Raw genomic sequence first — 20,454 nt, forward strand, 5'->3', positions numbered from 1 at the left:
CCCCCCTCCACTGACGATGTGGGAGTTGACAAGAACAAAGCGACATACATCCTCCTGGTGACCAGAGAAGATAGCTTGAGGGTGACGCTGCAAACCTGTACCGTCTGGACAGAGCCGGTAAGCCTGGATGTTCTCCGCTTGAGACAGATAGAGATACTCGCCATCCAGCTCCATCCAGGGCATCAAACTGTAAACGGACAGCAGGTTGGGGGAGTGAAGGGGTGGGGAGAAGAGAAGAAAACAAAAAAAAAACCTTACACACAAAAAGAAAAAAAAAGATTGCATACGTAAACATATCAACAAAAGCAAATGCCCACTCAAGAAAACTGTGAAGCTGGGGCTTCTAGTCACATGCAACAGCAGGGCTTAATATAGTAACAGAGTTAAGAAGCAAAGCTTCTCCAGCAACATACAAAGCATATTGCATCGCTGGCATTTTTCTAACGAAGAGCTGAGGAAAAGGAAGCATGGAATCTCTGAAAGAGAAGATGACCAAGAGTCTAGTGAGTTTACATAGGAAATACTTAAGGCTCCCTGACCGCTCTTCATGAGCCCTATACTTTTTAAGAAACTAGAGTATCAGGCATTTGTGAGCTACACCAAGCATTTCCAACAGCCCGCACCAGAGCCCAGAGCTCTTGGTGCAAACAGTCAGTCTTGATAATGCACATATTATTTGCTGATGCCCAGCAGAGACCACAAAGCTGCCATTGTTTCACATGCATCTGAGCAGGGGAGCAGGTCACATCAAATAACACCGGTCTTCCTACAGACAGAAAGTCCCCCACCTCCTGCATTCTCTGTATACTGATACGTAAAGGAGCAGGGCAAGCCTGAGGCTATCCAAGAACTTTGTTCTCATCATATAGAGGAGGTATTTTTCTACATTCACACCTCTTCCACTGCTGAGCCAAAAGCAACTGCAGAGCAACCTCCTGTTTTCTGTTGCCTGTCTTTCAGAAGAGCCCATTCACCCTATATGCCCCTTGCTACCTATGGAACAGTGGCAGGTTCCAGGACAAGAGCAGTGGACTGCTAAAGGACCTGTTCCAAAGTATTTTGAAATTAAAGTTACAAATAAAAAATATGCTTCCCCTCCTGGGAGACCAAGAGGAGGAGGAGACACTTAAGCAATGTCTGAATCAAGTCTGTCATCACAAGAAATTTATTTATTATTGAAACAAAACTAAAATACAGAAAAGGCTACAATGCACACTTAGGCAGTAAGGTCTTTGCTCAAGATCATCCTTTTGTGTAGCCACCAGAAAAATCAGCAAATAGGCCTCTGGATACAGCAAGGCTAGACACAAAGAGACATGGGGCTTGTATCCTGTGGGGCATGGATGCATGAAATTGCCTCCACTCTGCAGTCATTGCCGAGTGCACCAATACCTGTGCAAACACTGAGCAAAACCAGAGCTGTTCCATAGAGCAGCCTTTCGGTTTTTGAACTACTGAGGAACAAACTGTTTTGAAAGAAGAGGCCCTCTCATAAATGCCTGTCTCCCTCTTTTTTGCGATTATTCACCCTCAGAGGCCATGATTTTCTGTGTCAAAGCCATTAAGCACAGCCACACTTATAACACTACAATGAGGAACTAGAAACAAGCAAGATGACAAGATTGCTTATTAGACAGAAGGTTCCTGCTTGCCTGCATTCATCTCCAATAACAGGCTTTTAGTCACACAGGCAGAGAAGTTGAGCATAGGTTATAACGTTCATTTGGGACTTGATCATATGCATGGAAAAAATAAGAGGCATCTTTGGAGCAGCAGCTTTGGTTTTAGGCAGGCTTTGATTTCCCCTTCCTTCCTCCACTCCTACGCAGTCCTCTAAAAGCAAGTGAATATCCAGCTTGCCTAGACTACAGCCAGTTTCTGCGGCTCTCCTCATGCTGCAGTTTAGCTTTTTACTTTTTTCTATGGCTTTTTCATAAGGAGAAGTAACAAATTTGAAGCAGGATAAATCAAAATTAGAGGATTCAGTTTGGACGGTGGCCTCATTAAATCAGTCCTTGCCTTTTCACTTGGGAAGCTGGTTTAGTAATGATCTCTAACATCCACTGAGCCTGTCTTCACAGATGGTTGCAAGCACTTCAAAGGCAGGTATACAACCTGCACCAAAAACCACTCTGCTCATTACAGCTGTTCCCAAGACTTTAGACAAGCAGTGGCACATTATCCACTACTTCAATCTACACAGCACAAAAAGGCATGAAATCTCAATAGCAGGTCCCTGTTTTTCAGCAGCTAACAAACCATAATCTTTCTCATTTCTCCTTCTATCCGATGATGTGAAGTCTGAAAATTCAGATGTGCTTTTCAGACAAGAGACCTATCTTATTCTTTGCTTTGAAAGCTGAGTATGCCTTTGCAAGCAATAATTTAACAATCTGCTCTTATATCAAATATGCCTTTTTTTTTTCCAGTGAAGGAGGGAAGCATAAGGTAGGAGAATGAAGAAACATAAGGTAGAAGAATGGCAATTGGCATTTTAGATTCGTACATCCAAATTAGGGGCCAGGATAAAGCACAGGAGACAAACCAAGCATTCCGAGGGGACACGTAAGTTCACGTCTGGGACCAAGGTATGATCACTGTGAGAGCAGGACAGAAAATTGCTCATGATATACAGCAATAGATAGGAATATAACAGTTTGAAGTCTGTAGTAAAGATCGCTAAATCCGACTAGAATGCACAGATCAGAACAATGCCAAATTCAAGCTCTTAGTAAGAGAGGAGCTCTTGACTCTCAGAATAAGCCTCTAGGGCAAGACAGCAACTTCAGTTACCCCACATCCAGCTAGCCAGCAACATCCAAATCAGGCCAGCAACAACACTTGTAAGACCCCGTGGATCACAAGGAGCAGGAAACATCTCATTTCAGAGCACAGACACAAACCCAAGGCCCCAAAGCAGCCGACACAGAACAAAGTAGAAGAGAAAGGAGACACTTGCTTGCATTTCCATTTCAGGACTGTCTCCCTTCGGCAGCGTCCGTGCCTCCAGTTCTGAGATACTTTCACCCTTTCCTTCACTGGAATGCCAGCCGCTCTACAGACAAAGGAAGAGAGATGAGATTAGCAACCAGGACTGATACTATACATATAACAAATACACTCAAGCTGGTCACAGGTGTGCTCTCACTCTGGTTCCACAAACGATGAAATGGCAAACACTGATGGTGCCTGAGCCACACCAGAGCAAGCGCACTCATGAGAGTTGACAAGAAAGGAACACTGAGCAGAGTGGGTACTTATCAGTGAAGAAAGCCATCCCTAATGATCACTAGTGTACAATCCTTAAATCTGATCAAAACCTGATCTCGTATACTGAATGCACCACCGGTTCAGACAAAATGTAATCAAAACAAGATGACACAGAAAGAAACTATGAGAACAACCAGAGAAACAGGACATCACTCTTCTAATAAAGACTAAAGTAAGCCAGTTAAGATAAGGACAACACCATACCAGAACAGATGGAAGAAACACTAGTCAGCAGAACACTGGAACTAGAAGCCAGAAGAGCATATCTAGCCAGAAGACCAGTAAAGAAAATGCTCCAGACTCTCACCTGCCTGACAATCACAAAGCCAGATAGAATAATCAGAAATCAAGATATGTTCAAACTAAAATTCATCCATCTGTATAGCCACCTAATGCACACACGCCTCAAGATGGACTATCTTTTGCAGCAGCTCACCAAAGGATAGAGAATTGCACCACATCACTGGAAAATTCTCTACTTACAGTCAAAGTTAGTAAAAGAGACTGTAGTTCATAAGCAGTTGCTGGGATACAAATCAAAGTTATTGGGACAAGCTGAGACAAGCCAAGATCAACACAGCTCAAGAGGTGACAAAAGGTGGGTACCACAGAGACCTGGGATCAAGGTCTCTTTAGAGTGTACATGAACATACCCAGTTCAAGCAGCTGTTCAACATCCGTTTTGCTTTCATGATCCAGGGTTGATTACAGGATGGGGGGGAGGGCAGGGGGAAGGCAGTTTTAGCTCCCACCTTTCTCATATCATAAACTTAATTATTCAGTATCCTTGATGGAGCTGCTTAGGTAGAAAAGATCACAAAAGTACAAACAAGAAGAAACTCTTGAAAGCTATCCTTTGTAACTAGGGGTTGTGAACCACTCACTAGATTACAAGACTTTTATCCTCCTTTTATGCATTTCTCAACAGCCAGTGTTCCCAGATGCCTGGGATGAAGGGAAGATCCTTGAGAGATGGGAACTGGTGTCCAATCAGAACCAGTTCCCTCCTCTTATCCCTGCTGTGCCCCCAACCCACTTCCCAAAAGCAAGATTTTGGGGTACTCTGTCATTTCTAAAACAAAGATTAGCTCCCTGTAAATAAACATCTCCTGTGGTTGTTAATGGGTGTAGGAATCCCTAACCGGGCCCTGGGGCCTGGCCAGATTCTTATTTTCCCAGCCTTCCCTCCATAGCCTCAGGCTCCTTTTTTTCTGCTCACCCTTTCCTCCCCTTTTCTATGCTTTCCGGCACTTAGTCACCATTATAATTTGACTGCATTCCTGGGCACGTGACCCTTTTTAAACAAAAACAGAAGCCACACACAGAAAAGCCTTTCGTCCTCTAGAAAGCTTTGCAACTATAAGTTTATGATCAGTAGAGCCACACCAAATAAAAATGAATTTAGGAAGCTACAAGCTCTTTATTTCTCCTAACTCTTTAAAAAAAAATAATAATAATAAAACTATATAGAGTTAGCCTAGGCTGCAAGAAGAGGAATTCCTTTTTTAAAAAGAACACTTGCAGGAGCTCGTGGGGCCAGATAGCATCTGAGATGAGGAACGCACAGCACTGAAAAGTCAGGTCAGGCCCAGCAGCCTCCTCATTGCTTATTACTCTCCCAGACAGAGTTCAGGCTCTCCGCCTACATCCAATTCCATTTATTACTCCAAAACACTTCTCCTCCCCACACTCAACCCTCAGTTAAGTTCTCCCCATGTACAGATTTTAAGTCACCAGCTTGCACAGTGATGGAAAACGCACTCACTCCACAACCTCCTCCCAATGCGTACTGGCCCAACCAGACATCCTGAGCTCAACGCACAAACCCTACTAAGGCTAGATGCAATTTCCAAGACTATGAAAAAGGTGAATCCAAGGTCAAAAATGCAGCCTCCATCCTACACTGCTGGTCACTTTTCTAGTTGGAGGGCAGGCCTTGATCCTCCTGCTGCTGAAAGGGGAATTTCAGAAGAGTCACACATTGGCTTGGCCCACAGTACCAGTCCACTATTGCAATTACTCCTGTAACAGACACCTCTTTCTTTCATGCAATTCAACTGTTCCTGTCTGGAAGGGGCAAGAGTTGGGTAGGGAGACTCTATAGGGGAGATCTGGTAGGGTTTTGGTGAGTTTTGTTTGTTTTGCTATTAATATTATTTATCCAGCCTTCCTCCTCTGTGTAGCAATTCTGGATGCAGCTCATTTAAACACATCTTAGAAACATCCACCTTTTATTTCTCAGACATTTTATTTATTCAAAATGGAGGCAAGAAACGGGACAAGAACATATGGAGGCTAGGAGAAAGGGGATGTAGAAATTGGACCAATACAATCCTCTCCTTCGCCAATACCAGGGTAGCAGAGATTGAACTGCAATGATTTTCAAGTGTTGGTCAAAGACATTTGATCCGGAAGAGAAGTTAAATCAAGCCCACTGATGGAATCAAGTGCTGAGATATAATTTGGTAATTTGATTTGCTTCCTCAACAGCACCCCCCAGAGCAACTCCCAGAATACATCGAAAAATGTGATGAGCATCAACGCAATGCATGAGAGCAGTTCTCAAATCTTAGAAAGTTAAAAAGGGCATCACCATATAAACTTAATTATTTGATAAAAAAAAAGATTCTTTTCTCCCCTACAGAGACCATTTTGCTTCAATCACGATCAACACACTTTCTACACTTGCAAATCTTTAAGAATTGTTCCATGATGACCTGAGACAATCAACAGACATCACACATCTACACTGAGTGGTGGACTTAACCAAGCACCTCCCACTTCAGCAACTGCATTGAACATTCAAAGATTCGGGAGGCTAACCCACCTTATGAAGACAAATGCTATGTAAAATGTTGTGGAGGGACCAGTATCCACCAGCCAATGAATACTTTGACCTTTCTTAATCAAAAAACTAAGCCACATGCTTAAGTGCTCTGATGTGAAATCAAGATCTTGGCATCCATGTTCTCAGAGAAGCCACCCAACAGTGAATTCCAAGACTGCTGAGGGCTGGCTTACTGAGGAAAGACTGCTATTTTCAGCAGGACCTACACAGCACTGTATCGTAAAGCAACGGAAGCATAGCCCAACATCCTAGAGGGATGACAGGAAACACAGGAGGAAGGAACCAGCAAACACCGAATGTGAAAACTCAATTAAATTCAAGCAAAACGTTCTTAAAGCCCAGAGTCCGTCATTTTACCACCCCTGCTAGGGCATCACAATTATTAACAGCTCAAAGTTACACAATCCAGAACATGCTAGGCTATCTTTGTTATTAATTAATTAATCAAAAACCCACTCTACGAGGATCCCAAACCATGTGGTGTAATAAGTGACTTGCACTGTTTCCGATTGCATGCATTCCTGATGGAAGCTCTTTTCACAAAGACTTCGTCACACTAAGAAAGAGAAGTTGAACACTTCTTACAGCCTGAGAGAGAGGATAAAAGCCATCCCAAGCAACCCATTATAAAGGATTTTTCATTTCCCCCTTCCTACGTCATCCCACCCTACAAAAAAAAGTTAAAGTATTTTGCTCAAATTATGGATTTCCTCTCTTTCTTGGCAGAGTTACCAGAAGAAATGTAATATTCCTTCTGGAGCACACTTCCCAGCTGCTGAAGTGAGAGACTGAGACTATCCCCCCACAGCGCCACTGACCCAGGTGACCTCAGACACCATGGCAGTTGCTGGCCTGGGTCCCAAAGGAAAGTAACGAAAGAAAGAATCACTCAGCCAGAGACTAAGCACATCTCCTCCTAGAGCTTCACCTCCAACAGTTTTTAGCTTCAATGATCCCCTCCCCAGCCAAAGTCCTTTGCCACCAGAAACGGTATTTCTGTAATAGCAAGAGCTTCTGTGCTTTACTGCATCCTGGAGAGATTTCTACCAGCCATCTACAATTTCAGCATGTGACAAAACAATGGTGCCTGCAACAACACGTACCGTGTTACAGAAGATAACACCAACATGTCATACTGTATATTTTCCCAGCTGCATGGGGCATCCTAACCCACCAAAGTCCTTCACGTTTTGCTACATTTTAAGTGCTGAAGAGCTCATCAGGAAATGCAACTCTGCAGAGACCTGCTGAGACAAAATCTCTTCTGTGGACAAAATCTGCTGTCTGCATAAAAGCTGTCACCAACCTGCCTCAGGCCTGACTGGAAGGGTCATACAGAGGAACAAATAGGTCACAATGGCTAAGCCCCACTTTCAACCTTGGCCCTGTGGCAGGGATGGCTAACACAGGGGCCAACTGCACTTATTTGTGTAATGGGGACACACCTGTTAAGTGGCAGGGTCTCAGTGCAGTTGCAACTCATGGGCCACCAACAGACAGCCGAGAGGGAAAAGCTATTTATGTCCAGAGCTGCTGTTGCTGTCCTCAACAAGTCACCCAGCTTTCAAAATGTCTCTTCCAGGACAAAAATTCCACCTGAATTCCTTTAGCATATGACCCTTATTTAGCTTACCGCCAGGTTCAGTCTGTCTTCTATGCTCCCCCCCTTCCTATTTGACATGAGTTCACATAACTCTGACATGGAAGAGAGCTCTGCAGGCACTTCTCTCGCTGTTTCTTGCCTCCTCTGGTATGTCTATGCTATCTCATTTAGATGCTACCAGGCTGTGTATGTTCACTGCTTCACTTCACAGCTCTCATTCACCTGCATGAAGAAGCCAGAAACTCTAATAAGAACCAGAGCTGCAGGCAAATTTCTGTACACACAGCAAAGACACAGACCTTCACCTGGGCTTCCCAAAAAAACATCATCACCAAGACTGAGGCCAGACCACTCTGCCATCGGATGCCCTCTCCCTTACAAGCAATTGCAATGGCAACATGACTAGAAACTCCAGGCAGGGTTCGGCTTCTCTCAGGGACTTATGTAGGCTTTTTGGAGATGAAATCTGGGCTGCTTCAAAAAAATGCACAGCCCTGAGAAGATCTGAGAAAACCTGCATCTGCTCAATAGTTGTCATGTATATTCTGATTCCAAAGAGTAGGCTGTCGGGGTAGTATTTGGATACAGTGAAATAACCCATAGCTAGTTCATTTATGCAGGTTACAGGGACAATAGCAACAAGCACAGCATGCATATTTTTTTTTAAGCTCTGAACTAGATAAAATTCTTTTTCCACTTTGAACTCATGAAGATTTTATGGAAAGGGTCTGAAAGAACTCTTACAAACAATTTCACATTCCCAAAACAAGAAGCAGTTTCAATATTGTGGAGCTGTCCTGGCAGATCTGTCCTGTCCAGAACTAGCAGTTTAAGAGGGAATAAGAACTAACATAACAGGAGTTTCTACAAAACACTGACTTTTCCAGCACAAAGCAATAGCTGTGTGCCCTCTTCCAGGCTTTTGCCATTATTGCAGTATCCTCCCCAGAGTATTCCCCTCTGCATCATCTGCACCAGTTCATTGCCTACTTCATTTCTGACTTAAAGTAATGAAACTTTGATAAAACAAGTTTTAAAAGATGAAGGAAACTGAAGCAGCTTTACAGGCACTCACATGCCCTCCCCCTCCTGTACTGAAGGCAGAGGTCTCCTATGATTGCTGCAGTTTGCATTTGGATTTGACTTGCATAGATTGGCCATTTCCTGCTCCTGCAGGTGTATATATTTTTCCAGGATCTGGAGAAAACACAGCTTTTATTAACTCACAGAAATGCTTACACAAGTGCTTAAATACTCAAAGATGATAAATTTACCCATTAGTGAATCTGTTTCTCCGACCTGGAGAATATACCATGATCCTAGTGGGCTAGGCAGACCAGGAGACAAGGAGAGGTAAAACACAGTGGGACACTTCTATATTTTGACAACAGCTATTAATATATTACAAAGAGCACACTGTCAAGCTATTTAGGTTGCAACTTTTAACATGCCCTCTAAAATTCCTTTGTAACAAAGAGGAAATAAGTTTAGCCCAGCTGCAACTTTATTCCTTTCTTCCATGCTTTAAATAAAGAGCCACCTTGCAATGAGGTCTTTGCCTCTCCGATTTCTCCAGTCCAAGGTGGTCCAGCAAGCAGGCACTGGATGAAGGCTTAAAGCACCCTCTGCTATTCCTGGCTCTGACACTGACCTGCTGCACAGAGGGCAGCTTGGCTGACATCTCTCTGCCTCTGCTTCCCCTCCCAGCCCTTGTTTACCCTGGCTATTTAGGCAGCAAGCTGGTCAGGGCAGAGACTGCTCTTGCTGGGCCTGTACAACAGCTGGCAAAACAGACACAGGCCACCAGACACAACTGTAATATCACTATACTCACCAAAAACCCCAAAGGCTTTGTGCTACTGCTCAACTACAGTTTAGCTGCAGAAAGTGTTATTAAGCCTTAACTTTTCTGTCATATGTTGCCATGCATCTTTGGAACAAAATGCTCCATTCAGCTTACGTCATGAAGACAGGGCTCGACTCTTGCTTCTGCAGCTCCTATGACTGAGTGAAGCAAAAATCTTCAGTATAGGGACTATCTTTTTACCATTCCCATGACAGGGTCTTGTTGCAGTGCAGGTCTATACATAAAATTAACATTACTATACAGAACAACTGGCAGCCCGACACGTAGGACAGGTGCCAAGAACCACAACCATCTAAAACCACTCTATACGTCCATAATAGTGACACAACATTCTGTTAAACATTTACTTAATGCTGATTCAAAGAAGCAGCAGCACATTTTTAACACTAAGAATGTGCTTTAAGAACCCTTCCAAGTCAGGCCCTGCTGTCTCTAATATACAGTAATTCACACTGATGCGAACCTAGTGATTTCCCCCCCGCCCCGCCTAAGGAATGAGGTGTACAGAAACACTGCTTAAAGCAAACTTCTTTCTTCTTCTGCAAGTGCATGATTAAATCAATACCTTAAATACTTAACTTCGCTTACATCCGCAGCTCACGATTAACCGAAACTACCAGAAAGGGCAAATATGAGAGATTGTCAATGCTGCGAATATGCCTTTCAGCATAACAGCTAGTGTCTGGGATTAAGTCCACATCTTCCTTGGACAACATCAGCAAATCAATTTAACATTGTTGCAGCCTAAATAACCATAGCTGGCAATTTTTAAAGGTAGATAGTCAGGATAAGTAGATAATTAAAAAAATTAAATCAAATAGTTTCACAATTCTATACCACAATTTCTTTTTTTCCATGATGCTAACAGCTAGGGTTTTACAACCAGTTTCTTATAAACGTTCTCTCTTCTTCATTTTGGCATAAAGACATTTTATAAGCAAGCTGACTGCACAAACAGTTGTCTCACACACGAGCTAAAGCCTGTTGCTCTGATATTCTTGTTACAATTATGTGAAGATATACCTAACAGAAACAACATTTTAAAGAAATGGTGTCGTTTTCAAGTTAATCACCCTTTTAAAAAATGGGAAAGTGGGGGCAGGGTGTAAGTTTCACAGTTATCCTACACTCTAGGCTCAAATTTATCTCTATTTACAAAACATTAACAGATGGCTTATCAGAAGTCATTTAACAGCAAAAATGATCAAACTATTCTGAGAATTTTTTTGTTTTAAACAGTAAATATTCCCTAGACTAGTTTTTAACTTATGCCAGCCTCTCAGGGACCATCAGTTCAAGATCTAATGTTAGAGCCATGCACATTATTTCATTAAGTACATTTACCATAAACGGTTTCAGCCTTTGCTTTCTCAGTTGCAGACAGTATTGCACAAAAACCTCTTAAAAGCAAAAACCAGTGTTCACCTCATGCAACATTATCCAGAACGTGTAATAGAAGCTTCAGCTCTTGAGCAAGTCAAAGCCAAGCTTGACAAACTCAAGATTTACTCTGTATCACTAAGAAAGCACAGTTATCAAGAAGGTCCAGCTATCCATCATCTTCCTCACCATTCTATTTACCCAGTGGTATTTTAGCTTAAACACCTACTCAGATCAAATGTAACCTTCAGTGAGCAACCTATCAGGTTCCTACTTAAAATTACTGTCAGGAAGAAGGACTCTGTGCCCAGAAGCTTACCTCAACTCCCTCCCCAACTTGTATCAGTAGTCAAGCAAAATGTAACCTCTGTCTGCAAATCTTACTCCCTCAATTGCAAGAGCAGCAATCTTGGAGATTGCTCTTGATCTTGGAGACATGCATGAGGAGCAAGTGGTATGGAAGACACATGGCTATTTAAAATCCTCAAGCTGCCACAGAGACTATTAAACTCTTCTTTATCTAAGTACAAATTTTACAGCAGTACCACAACTAAACACATGCACTAATGCTGGTTCTTCTGGAGACGTACAGATACCCAGACCCCTCGGTACCACGATATGCCCATGCCTTATCTGTTGCCAAAACTGTCTACCCTATTGGAGCAAAACTCCTGCAGCTGTCCCCAGATGCTGGATCTCCACACAGGGAAAACAAGTGCTTGGCGTTCAGGTATTCTCCATAAGACCTGGCACACTCTTTCAAGGAACTGAAGATTGTCCAAGCCCTCCATTAAGTTAAAAGTAATTAAAGGATTCATCCTCCAGATATATTTCAAGGTTTCTGTATAACCAGCTTGTAATGTCACTTGCTGTGTTACCCATGACTGAACTCCCTAGGACCAGGGCAGTACTGACCAATACTAAAAGCAGCACACGGTACTGGAGTTGTTTAAAGAAAACTTGAAAATAGGACTCAGCACAAAAGCACATCCTAGAATTACTAAAAAAACCTGTTCATAGAAAACCTAACAGCACTGAAATCCCTGGGAGCTTATGATACTCAAGCAGCCTTCCCTTCACTTAAACCCTCTGACCTAGCAAACCTCTTCTGTAGCTGTTTATAGACCTGCATTCCTCTGCAGGGGGAAGTGGTGGTCCTTACATACGTTGCACCTGCTCTGCTGTACACCTGATCCCTCCTGCAACTGAAGGAGCATAATATCACCTTATTCTTAATGAAAAATACAGAACTTCATTTCCTCAGGAGACAAAATCATATATCACAGTCGACAGAGTACAACAAACAGCCATTCTGCAGCACTTATTCCTGCTGACTTCCAAGGGAACTGTGTTTAACTTTCAAGCTGTGAAGACTTAAGGGGTTGAAGTGCTGGCCTGAAAACCCAACACAAGGAGTTTCAGCACCACAGAAGTTCTGCTCCTGCTAGCAGGAACCACAATTGTTTCCCTAAAGTTTGTGCTATTGATGAGAGAGCAATATGAGACAGCAAAATAGGCCTCAAAAACTGCCATCCCTTCTTTTGATTTATGTCAACACAGAGTTTACAGAAACAATAGTGAGTCACTGGATGACAAACAAGATCCTGGGCTGGCAGCTAAAGGGAAACTACAGGTAGGGATTCATAGATCCTGAGACCATCATCTTCCTCTTGGGATTCCCTAAAGTAGCAAGGAAAGCCCAGGTTGTGTGGCTGCCTCTGAGTGGCATTTTGTACACTAGCAAATTTGAGAGAGGAAAGGCCATCTTTGTGTCCTTACCAATCACTGCCAAGGCCCAAGGTCCAAAAGCACTTAATCTAGAAAGATGCTGGTGTCACACACAGTAAAGCCAAAAAGGGCTTGCACCTACTCCTAACCTATGATGTGCTGCTAAACTAGGGGGAAAAAATGAAAACAAACAAACAAAACCAACCCTTATACACAAAACTTTTGACAACCATCACCAGTTACACCAGCAAGATGCTCTGTGAGCAGCAGAATCTAATTCATATTCCTGGGGCCCCCTGCCACGAAGGCTCTTGCACCTAATAAGGTACATAAGCCTACTCTCCAGCCTTTCCCCACAACACCAGCCCAGGCCTCACTGCCTCGTGGCTTCTTCGAGACCATGGCAGGACTAAGAAGCGAGGAGGGAGCATGGGCACACCACAGCCATCCCAGCTGCGGCTCCGTCCGTGTCCCCATGCTCCTACCTCCCCTAGCTTGAAGCTGAGGGACCGAGCTGAAGCTGGAGCGGGCCTCGGGACCAACGTCTGAGGGCCGCTCCCGCCAGGCCTGTCGCTGAGGGAGTCCGGGAAGCCCCCGCCGTGCTCGCCCGTTTCCTGGCGGGAACAAGAAGCGCCTCCCCACAAACCCCCCCAGCCCTCCTGGGCAGAGCCGGGGTCAGGCCCCACCACCTCGGGGCCACCACACGCGGTCCCTCCCCTTACAGGGGCGGCCCCACCGCGCGCCCGGCGCTGCAGCCCTTCCCCTGCCCTCGCCACCCCTCTTGGCGCAGGCTAAAGGCAGCGCAGCCGCGCTTCGAGAATAGCACCCCCCCGCCCCCTTCCCTCCGCCCCCTCACGGCAGCGGGGAGCCCCCCCCTTAGCGACTACGCCAGGAGCACAGAACGCCCCTTAGCAACCAGCTAGGCCGCAGCATCCCCGGCCTTTCCCAGCCGCCGCGGCCGCCTCCCCCCCGCCCTCCCGCCGGGAAGGCCACGCTTACAGGTCGGTGCCGAGCTGTGTGAAGCCGGAGTTGAGGCAGCCACGGGCTATGCGCCTCCAGAGGAGATCGCGGCTACTGAGGAAGCGCAGGCGGCGGCAGACCTGGCCCAGGCGGCCCAAGGCCTGCGCGTCCAGGTAGGAGCAGATGAGGAGCAGCAGCTCCTCGGGTAAGGCCCACAGCGGGGAGGAGGGGGAGGAGGAGGAGGAGGAAGGGGGGGGGGAGGCGGCCCGGGATCCCCCTTCCGCCTGGGGGGATCGGGGGCTGCCTTTCCTCCCCATGGAGCAGCAGCTCCTGCCCCTCCTCCCCGGGAGCCGGAGCTGCTGCTGCCCGGGGGAGGCCAAGCCATGGACGGGGGCAGCCGCTCCCCAGTCACATGGGGCAGGAGCCGCTGCCCGTCACTCCCCCCCTCCGGCGGAGGAGGCGGCTACCGGGGCGGGAGGGGGCACGGAACCGCCGAGCCCACCCTCGTTAGCAAATTAATTCATTAACGGGAGCCGCTGGGACTCCCCGCGAGCAGTTCGCCCCCCTCCCCGCGGCCCGGCGCACGGGTCGGTATTCTTCCGAGCTGGGATTAGTAATGTCACCTGATCCACGTATTCGTTAATAATGTGAATAATTAATGGTGAGGATGGTGATGCCAGCTAACCAGAGCATCTGCTCCACCACCTGGAGCAACACCAGCTAGGCACTGCACCCCTGTGAAGGAAGGTGAACAGCAAGGCGATTAATGCTCATTAATTATCCTTGAACAGGGTCAGGAGCGCCTGTCGCTCACGAAGTGGCAGCAGCGGTCATCTGGTGCTGCACAGCAGTTTTCAACACTCACAGATTCCTGGGCCACGTAGAAGAAAGGGTCCTCCCCGTGTAAGAGCAGGCCCTGGCTGGATTTAAGGCTGGCTTTTCACACAGACCCTTCGGTATAGTCCATTCCCCCTTCTAGGGTTCCACAGAGCAGGGGCTGAAAAGTGCTCGCACTTCACATGTGTGTGTACATATATACAAGCACACAGCCATGAAAGAACAGTTCATAATAACTGAGTCATTGTTGCCATCCACAGGAGCCTGGAGTACTGACAACACAGGAGGATTCTGGTCCAAAATGGCAAAGTAGCCCTACACAGACAGTGGAGCAGGAAAATATGAGTCTAGTGTTGTGTTATTCTTTCTAATAGTATTTTCCACTATACACAAGCCTGAAATGCTTGAGGAAATTTTTCCCTTAAAATTAAAAAATAGATAAATTATAAGAAATTCATCATCTGCCTAAAATGCTTTGAACAGGTATCATTTACCCACAACAGTCTACATCTCCTTTTGCACCGTGGAGTAGGAAAATAAATTTCAGCATATAATGAGGTTACCATAGCATACAGGTCATGCAGACAGTACTTGCATCCTGTTCCAGAAGGTCATCTTGTCTGTGTAATCTCAAGCACTCAAATTTTCATACAACTAAATCACCAACTGTGGAAGCCTTGTATTTGAGAGGTTCAAAACTGCTGGCTGAGGAGCCGTCTGGTCCGTTTATGCACCCTGGAAGTCAGGGAAGCTCTGGAAGGCAGCAAATGTTTTATCAGCATTTATAATGAGTGAATCAGATGGCTCAAATAATTAAAAATTTCTCAACCTAAGTTTGAGCTCAGGTGAAATAACAGCATGCCCAGTACAGGGATTAAGTAGCCAGTTGAAAGGGAGATAATATAACAAATTTTGCTTGATGTGAGATTATGGAAATGGTGTGAATACAGTTTTATATCAACTTAACATATTTTTGACGGCATTAAACTTGTCTCTTTTGTAATAGACTTCGGCAATATCTGAAACATTAAATTTTTTAAAAGCTAAATGACTTCTCTGTTTTAAATTGTTATTGTAAAGACAGATTTATTATCAAGTTGGTCTTTCTCTTGTGGGATCCCACAGAGACAGCTTGTGGACCCTACATTATTTAATATTTCTACTAGCAACCTGAAAAAAATTCTGAAATCATTATTAGCAAAGCTTTGTAGAAGGTGCTAAGCATTGGGCAAGAGGGAAAGGGTGCATAACCCTACGTTAAATTTAGGCATAATCAAATTGTATGTATTTCAATCAAGCCAAATGTAAAGTCTCACATCTAGGAACAAAGAATGTAGGTCACACTGAAAGGATGTAACTCTATCCTGCAAAGCTGCAATTCCGTAAAGACTTCATTAAGATGAATAATCAGCTGAACGTGAGCTCCTTCTGCAGTGCTGTGACCAAAGGGCTAGTGCTGTCCTGGGAAACAAACAAGAGCTGGGAGGTTCTTTTACTTCTGTTTTTGACTCTGTTGTGACTGCTTTGGACATAATTTGTCGAGCCAACATTTCAAGAAGGACGTTGAAAAACAAGAGGGGTTTCAAAGAAGAGTAGTAAGAATGATTACAGGACTGTCAAACGTGTTTTATAGTGAGACCCAAAGTGCTCAGTCTATTTAGCTTTCTAAAGAGAAGGTTAAGGTGCGAGGTGATCATACCTTATGAGCACTGAAACAGGAAGAAAAATCTGGTAATACCAGGATCTTCAATTTAGTGGACAAAGAGATAAGATCACTTGACAGAAGGTGGTGGGAAACAAATTCATAAATAAAGCGTACTTTTGTAGTGAAGAAAATTAACTGTTGAAACAGCTTATCAAGATTTATGGTAGATTCGCCGTTACTGGATTTTTTTAAAGAAACAATATCGGGGGGTTTCTTCCCTTAGAGAGAGAGCGCGTGTCTAGACCACGACTACTAAAACTTAAACCAGGAGTTGACTTGGCAAGTTGTAACTCAGGATCAGACTAAGGCAGTCAAAAGGCTCTACAGAGCCCTCAGAGGCTACATCTGCATAGCGCATGTCCCCCTGCACTATGTGACACCCATATTCCAGTGTACAGTAGTCTCCAGTCCGTGCCTGTGCCACTCTCCCAAGGAAACTACTTGGTGCAGTCCAGGAGGAGCCTGGGAGCAAAGTAACACATGGAGTGCGACCCTTGGGGATACCATGACCAAGGTATGGACAAGTGCAGCTGTAGAAGCAGGGCCTCAATGCTTTCCAATTTGTGACCCTAGGTTTAAGCCAACTATGAAATATTTGGCTAAGGTGAAATGTGCGTTTGCATGTAGTAATCGGGGAGAGGGTCAAATACATTCCAGACGGGACAAAAAGAGTCACATGAAGAAAAAATTGTTATGTTGCTCTCAAATGTAGCATTGTTTTCTAATATGGATAATTGCCTTAAAACATAGTAAGAATAAATATTCTTTGCCCAAAACATATATATCTTCCATTATTTTGGGTTTTTTTTAAGAGAAATGGACCTACAATTGTATATACTTGTTCTAGGGCATGGTTTCAGCCACTGTGGCTGCTGTGGAGCTGTCAAAGCTGTGCACCACAGGCTAAGAACCCAATGACACTAGTCTTCCCAACAATGCCGAAGTGAGTGCGCGTGTAGGCGTCTGCAGGAGCAAAAACCAAGGAAGATTATGAACCATTACTAAAACTGTATGTTTAGCAGGATTAATTCCATTACATTGTTCATACTCCAGTAAAGGGACTCAGTGCAGGTGCTCAGTGCAGTGTAATCATAAAGTCAATAATATATCCTCTGAACCCCTAGAAAACGGGGTAGGGTTCTGTGCTGAAGTAGCAGACCACTCCAGCATCATGGCTTGCAGGGTTTGTAAGCTAAAATCTGGGGGGCTTATACCTGTAAAGCTTGTGTTTTAACAGCATAAGCCAATGAAATCCAGCTCGGAAGAAGCACCATTTCAATACCTGCCTGTCAGTTATTTTTTTTTGCTGTCTTCAAGGGGTTTTATTCTTGCAGTGCCCTCAAGTACACCTTTCCAGCTAAAGACACAATCATGTGGACAGCTCTTTGTTTTGTTTTTCCTTCCAACCAATGCTTTTGTGTATTTCTGAAACTTAAGACACCTCCTCTGCTACTACAGTACTTATCTGTAACACCATCGCTTTGAGGGATTAAAGCAGGTTACTTGTTACACACTTAGATCAAGAGTTATCTGAGTAGAAAGTCTATCCCGTTAGGGTTGGCGGAATCTGTTTTTGATCTTGAGTTGTTTTGATTTTCTCTGAGAGCAAGTAACATGTTATTTTAACTTCTGAATAAGGTGTGCTACCTGACTGTGTCTCTTCTGTTTGGCAGAAAGGATTAGAAACCTCCACGGAACTTGCACTCTATTAAAGCAGAGTGCTCACCATTGAGAACCAAGGAGCTGAATTGTTTTCAGATTATATGTGTGTGTGTGTCTTTCCCACATCAAAGACTTTGATGGAAGCTGTTCACGCTATTGTCAGGAATGCAGGGATTGGCACAAAGGTGATTAGCAAAATTGCTTTTCTGCAGGAGAAGCACAAAAATTATCAGAGGATTAAAGAGGATAAAATTAAAAGGTTATGCTGAATTTGGGGGTAAATTTTCTCCTTTTTATCCCAAATTATACATATTGATTTGGTTTTACCTAGAAAAGGTCTGCCAGAAGAAATCAGGATTAGATGCTATTTGGTACGGGTTCTGTTAAAGGGCGAGGAAAAAACTTCCCTTTAAAATACTCCCAACAGACCCTATTCTGTGTGTTTCCAAACCACATCTACAAGGAGCTTTTAATGAGCACTAAGGGCACCCAGCCAGCAGCCACCCCCACGAGGTTCTCAGCAGCCACAGGATTGGGACCTTTAGTCATAATTATGCTGAAAATCATGAAAACAAACAATTCCATAAATCAGTTTGTCATCAGTGATGATGTTTGTTTACTTTTCTCACTACACTCTGCTGACAAAGATACTAAACTGAGGGGATCGCTTTCATTATCCACTTGCTAGGCATATGCAATGCTTTTCTATTTTGATCAGCGGCTGAGCTGCTTGAATGGTTTGGAAAAAAAGGCAATAAAAATGGATTCTCAAATATTTTAGTGTATCAAAATGAACAGGCGAGCTTTCCAGAAGCTCTCTTGCTTGGCAAAACTGCAGTGCAATAAAAAAATGTGGCACCTCCCATAGCCAGCAGAGTTCTCTCATCGTGCTGGTTTAGACTCTGTTTACTGTTCATTTTCTTTTGAACAATCCTGTATTATTTGCTAAGTACCAGCCATATACCTGTTTCTTGTCTTTGCATTTTGAGTTTTGTTTGTTTGTTTTACTAATCTGTTATTTTCTGGAAGTCACCCAGAATATTTTATTTGTTTTTAACCTCATTTATCAAAGTATTATCTAAAGCATCTGTTCAGAAAATGTTCATTTTAACTGTTTTCCCAACAATGACCTTCTTCCTCCCCCCCAGGCCACATCAAGTTGTCACTCACCAGACAGCTGTGGAATTTGGAATCATTCCTTTTAAATGCTTTACAATTCCAAATGGTAGATTTCTAATGGCACAATATGATTGCCACAAAGATCTTTAAATTTCCCAATCCTCCCGGCTTCAAAGGCTGGACCGTCCTTGATCTCCTGAAGGAATGCTTTTGAATCTTGTGCTTTTATAGGGGCTACCTATGAAGATATTTTAGGGGCTTTTTTCCTTTCATACTTAGAGCCTGAGGAACTAAACATTCACATACCCACTGGTTTCTTTCAGAGTAAGATCAAGACTTACGAAGTTGTTTCTAGAGATTTTCAGCTCACTTTTCATTAATTCCAGAGTTTGTTCCAAAACTGTTTGGACTGCTTCCAAAGCAACATAAGAGTATCCTCGGTGTAGCAGTGACTACGATACTGTTTTATCCTGTGTCTGCCTTCCACCTACATGGCTTCTTCACACGGTTCCTAGCCTCTCCATGAGCATGCCTGACGGTGTCCTGCCTCGTGGTGTGCCCACGGGTACAGCGGGGTCCCTTGCTCTTGGAGGATGCTCCACGGTCATGTCACTTACAAGGTAATAATTTGCTCAAGGAAAGTGAGCAAACCTAATCCTACAAGCAGTTTGGGGTCTGCCTTGACCAGGCAACCAAGACAGAGCCTAATTACCTGCAACAATTACAAATTTGCAGAATTACTAGACTTCTAAGCTTCCTTTTCTCTTCCCCTGCAGCCAGAGGCAACATTTTACTAGTAGTCCTTTCTTGCACAGTAGGATTTCTCAATCAGGAGGCTGCCGTTTTTTATTTCTCGCTGGTTAATTCTGTTGTATCTCATCATTGAAACACAGAATCCATCAATCTGAGGTTAAGAGATTTATAGTGCAGCAACAGGAATCCGCTTGGTGCTAGAAATAGCCTTTATTTCTATTCAGTTCAGCTTATGTCAAGCCATAAGTCAAATTTGACCCTCAATTCTCTTGTTAATGAAGCACACGTGTATATTAGAAAAATATAGAGTATCCCCCTGTCGATCCATTGTTGGTCCTGCAATGGAGCACCACGTGAGCACAAGGTCCCAGCCAGCAGATTCAGCTGTAGGTTGGAGGCCTTTGGCTGCAAACCCCTTGGGGAAAGCACCGTGCTTTCCATGGCATGACCTCTGCTGTGGCTGCAGGCTCTCGGGTATTATTATAAGGAGCAACTAATGCTCTGTCACCGCAGTGAGTGTATGCTTAGATATCCCTTATTGCTAATGCACGTGATTTTTAAATAGTCCTCAGCCTAACCTCGGGTTTTGTGACGAGAACAACAAACTGTAGGAACAACTAATTACTAACCCAGTTTATGGGTCAGGGAACGAGCCTTAGATCCTCATTTACACAGGTTTCGTATGATCATGTAAGCCCTACCTCTCCAAGGCCATTTATGTT

General features: G+C 44.1%; 1 protein-coding gene across 1 annotated transcript in view; it reads right to left on the reverse strand.

Moving 5' to 3' along the window:
- The window catches only part of FBXW4 (F-box and WD repeat domain containing 4), a 65,853-nt gene extending 51,630 nt beyond the window's left edge, over positions 1–14,223 (reverse strand). Inside the window, 4 exon segments of the mRNA XM_063339694.1 lie at positions 2–187; positions 2,960–3,055; positions 13,696–13,913; positions 13,916–14,223. Of these exon segments, the coding sequence (XP_063195764.1) occupies positions 2–187; positions 2,960–3,055; positions 13,696–13,913; positions 13,916–14,041 (626 nt within the window). The 5' untranslated portion in view covers positions 14,042–14,223.
- Between the last annotated feature and the right edge of the window lie 6,231 nt (positions 14,224–20,454).

This window comes from Chroicocephalus ridibundus, chromosome 6 (genome assembly GCF_963924245.1).
Source record: "Chroicocephalus ridibundus chromosome 6, bChrRid1.1, whole genome shotgun sequence".
In the NCBI taxonomy this organism is placed as follows: Eukaryota; Metazoa; Chordata; class Aves; order Charadriiformes; family Laridae; genus Chroicocephalus; species Chroicocephalus ridibundus.